At 47.3% G+C, this 2,698-nt stretch overlaps 1 protein-coding gene across 1 annotated transcript; it reads left to right on the top strand.

Annotated features, from left to right (window-relative positions):
- The first annotated feature begins 601 nt into the window (after nt 1-601).
- On the top strand, nt 602-2,143 carry LOC147605391 (jasmonate-induced oxygenase 4-like). Its single transcript, XM_086793542.1, has 4 exons — nt 602-910; nt 996-1,216; nt 1,295-1,622; nt 1,690-2,143. The coding sequence occupies exons 1-4, from the start codon at nt 653-655 to the stop codon at nt 1,960-1,962; spliced, it is 1,080 nt and encodes a 359-aa protein (XP_086649668.1). The 5' UTR covers nt 602-652; the 3' UTR covers nt 1,963-2,143.
- Nucleotides 2,144-2,698: the final 555 nt, after the last annotated feature.

Genomic DNA, 2,698 nt, shown 5'->3' with positions numbered 1-2,698 from the left:
ATTGTTAAGTCATTGACCTATTATACTCTAATTTTTTTGTTGAGAATTAGAATTCCTTCTCCAAGAGTTTTAAAGATCCTAACAGAATCAAACAAAAAACCACAACATCCTACATCAATAATGTAACCACCGTTCTTTTGGGTGAACTAGTACTTATGGGAACTATTCTCATACCACCTATGGACACCTCCTCTGGAGCATACTCTAGATAATACACCTTGTGATACACTAAAGAAAGTACTCCATCCTCCAAATGGTAACAATATATCCATTGATCCACTATAAGATTAGCTTATTACAATCCCTTTGCTTACAAAGTTTGTTTTTCTTGATCTACCATGGTTCTGCTCTATAAAGCTTCATCAGCTTTCTCAATAAACTACTATCAACAAATGTCTATCCATGTGAAGGACAGTGACGTCGAGAAGGTGCCAAGTTGGTTTCTTTTTTTCACCGGCATCTGCAGCCTTACTATTTTTGACGGCAAGCACAACATCAGTACTTCGAGATTCCTGCTTATTATTAACTAAAGCTCACGCGATCGGTGCAACCCGGTACAGAGCTCGTGGGATTGTTACGACATAAATGTCTCTCCATTATAATTGGGCAATGTAGCTTTCCCTGCTTGTCGCTCTCCCTCCATCCACCCACAATGGCTCCCGCTGCCGTCGCTCCAGCTGCTCACGCGAGTGGCGTGAAAGCAATGTTAGACGCCGGCTTGACGGAGGTACCCGAATCCTACGTGAGGCCTGCGGACGAGCGCCCTGTCTTCGACAAAGTCCGTGGCTGTACTGACAATAACGATCTGGAGATCCCGGTTATAGACGTATCCGAGGCAGAGAAGCCCGAGAGGTGGGCGGACGTCGTCGACCAGATTGGTCGTGCGTCCGAGGAGTGGGGTTTCTTTCAGGTAATGAGACGATCAATTAACTGGTAGCTGTTGAATCTCTTTCCCTAGTACAACGTCGACTGCCGATCGTTTTTCTTCTTGTCAGGTGGTGAATCATGGGATCGATGCAGACAAGATTCTGCAGGCTGTCCGGCGCTTTTACGAACTCCCCATGGAGGCGAAAAGCCAGTTGCCCTTCAGCGACGCCCACTGCGGTGTCACCTTTGCAACTGGCACGGGCGTCACGCGCGATTGGAAGGACGCGCTCGTCATTAGGCGGCGGCCAGGAGTCTGCGACGGTTTCCCCATCGCCCCGGAGGTCATGAGGTACGAGTTTCTGCGCTGTATATTCTAGCTATGCTGGCGAGGCCCTAATCGTATCACACGCATGACCTGCACCTGCAGAGAGGAGCTTCTCGAGTATCAAGTCGGACTCGACAAGCTCGCCGCACTTCTCTACCAGGCAATCTTCGAAAGCCTCGGACTGAGCAAGGAGCACGTGCGAAGCGGAGCGCTGCCGGGGCTGGAGCGCCTGGTTCTGGTGTGCAACTTCTACCCTCCGTGTCCCGATCCTAGCGTTGTGTTCGGACAGAGCGCCCACTCCGACCTCAACAGCCTCACCCTCCTCCTCCCTGACGCCGTCCCCGGACTCCAAGTCCGCAAGGGCGACTTCTGGGTGGCCGTCAAACCCATCCCGAACGCATTCGTCATCAATATAGGAGACCAGATCGAGGTACCCCCCTCCTCTCTTGTACCAGCTCTAGCTCGTAAATAGAAGCGCTAATCCTCTGTGCGTGCAGATCATGACCAACGCTAAGTACAAAAGCGTAGAACACAGAGTCGTCGTTAACAAAGACAAGCCCAGAATCTCCCTCGCCGGTCTATTCGGTCCTTGCGAGGACGTGAAAGTGAGCCCTCTCCCCGCTCTCTGCAGTGAAGGTAATCCACCCTTCTTCAGAGAAGTTGAGTTCAGCGAGTATCTGCTGAACTACTATGTCAAAGGACTCCCGCTCTACAAGACCACCTTGAACTACGCGGGCGGCAAGTACCCCGAGAAACCGTCGGTCTCCTAGTCTGCTGCCCATTATATTAGGTGCATGGTGTGACAATTAGAAAAGTTGTGTTGAAAGTTTTTTTTCCTTCTCTATGTAATAATCTCACATCCCCTCTATGTTGAAAAGTTTTTTACCGGTTTGTAATACTCTTTCAATAAGTTTCACAATATATTGCACGGCTAACTGCTTTCAGGGACAATTTGATTTCATACCCTCAATGTAAACCTTGTTTTTTCAAGGCCAATTGCGATGGTTATTGCAGTAGAGCTCTCAAATAACCAGAAATGGAGTGTCCCTTACTGAGTCTATAACAAGGTCCCAACTAGGCCCTTACGTTAATAACACAATCCTGAATCCCTGCTGTAATTGCTTCAATGGCACTCTGTTCATCCTAATTAGTATTGCGTTGGGTGCCTTCATCCAACCACCCCACATCTACCGTTTTTGCATGTCCTAGAAGAAACTCTAGCATAGTGATCATTTCCTGCTCATGCAAGAAATAACATTTAGCCATGTGACCAATTCTAATTGAAAACTAACAATTTCCATGTGATTTTCATTAACACATTTTGACCAAAGCATTAGAGTAGGTGAATTCAGGTTTATGATGAACTCCCAATGTTATAAGAAAACATGATATGGTTGGCTCTAGTACCAATTAAAGCACACGGAAAGTGCTTAAGACCATTATGTTGAAGTGCACAAGGTCATTATAAGTAGACCAGTGCCACCCAAAATGTAGATGGTTTTATAG

The sequence above is a fragment of the Cibotium barometz genome, chromosome 59, assembly GCF_041138505.1.
Source record: "Cibotium barometz isolate CiBa-2024 chromosome 59, ASM4113850v1, whole genome shotgun sequence".
Lineage (NCBI taxonomy): Eukaryota > Viridiplantae > Streptophyta > Polypodiopsida > Cyatheales > Cibotiaceae > Cibotium > Cibotium barometz.
The sequence above is the reverse complement of the archived record's forward strand: the minus strand, read 5'-3'. Positions and strand labels throughout refer to the sequence as shown.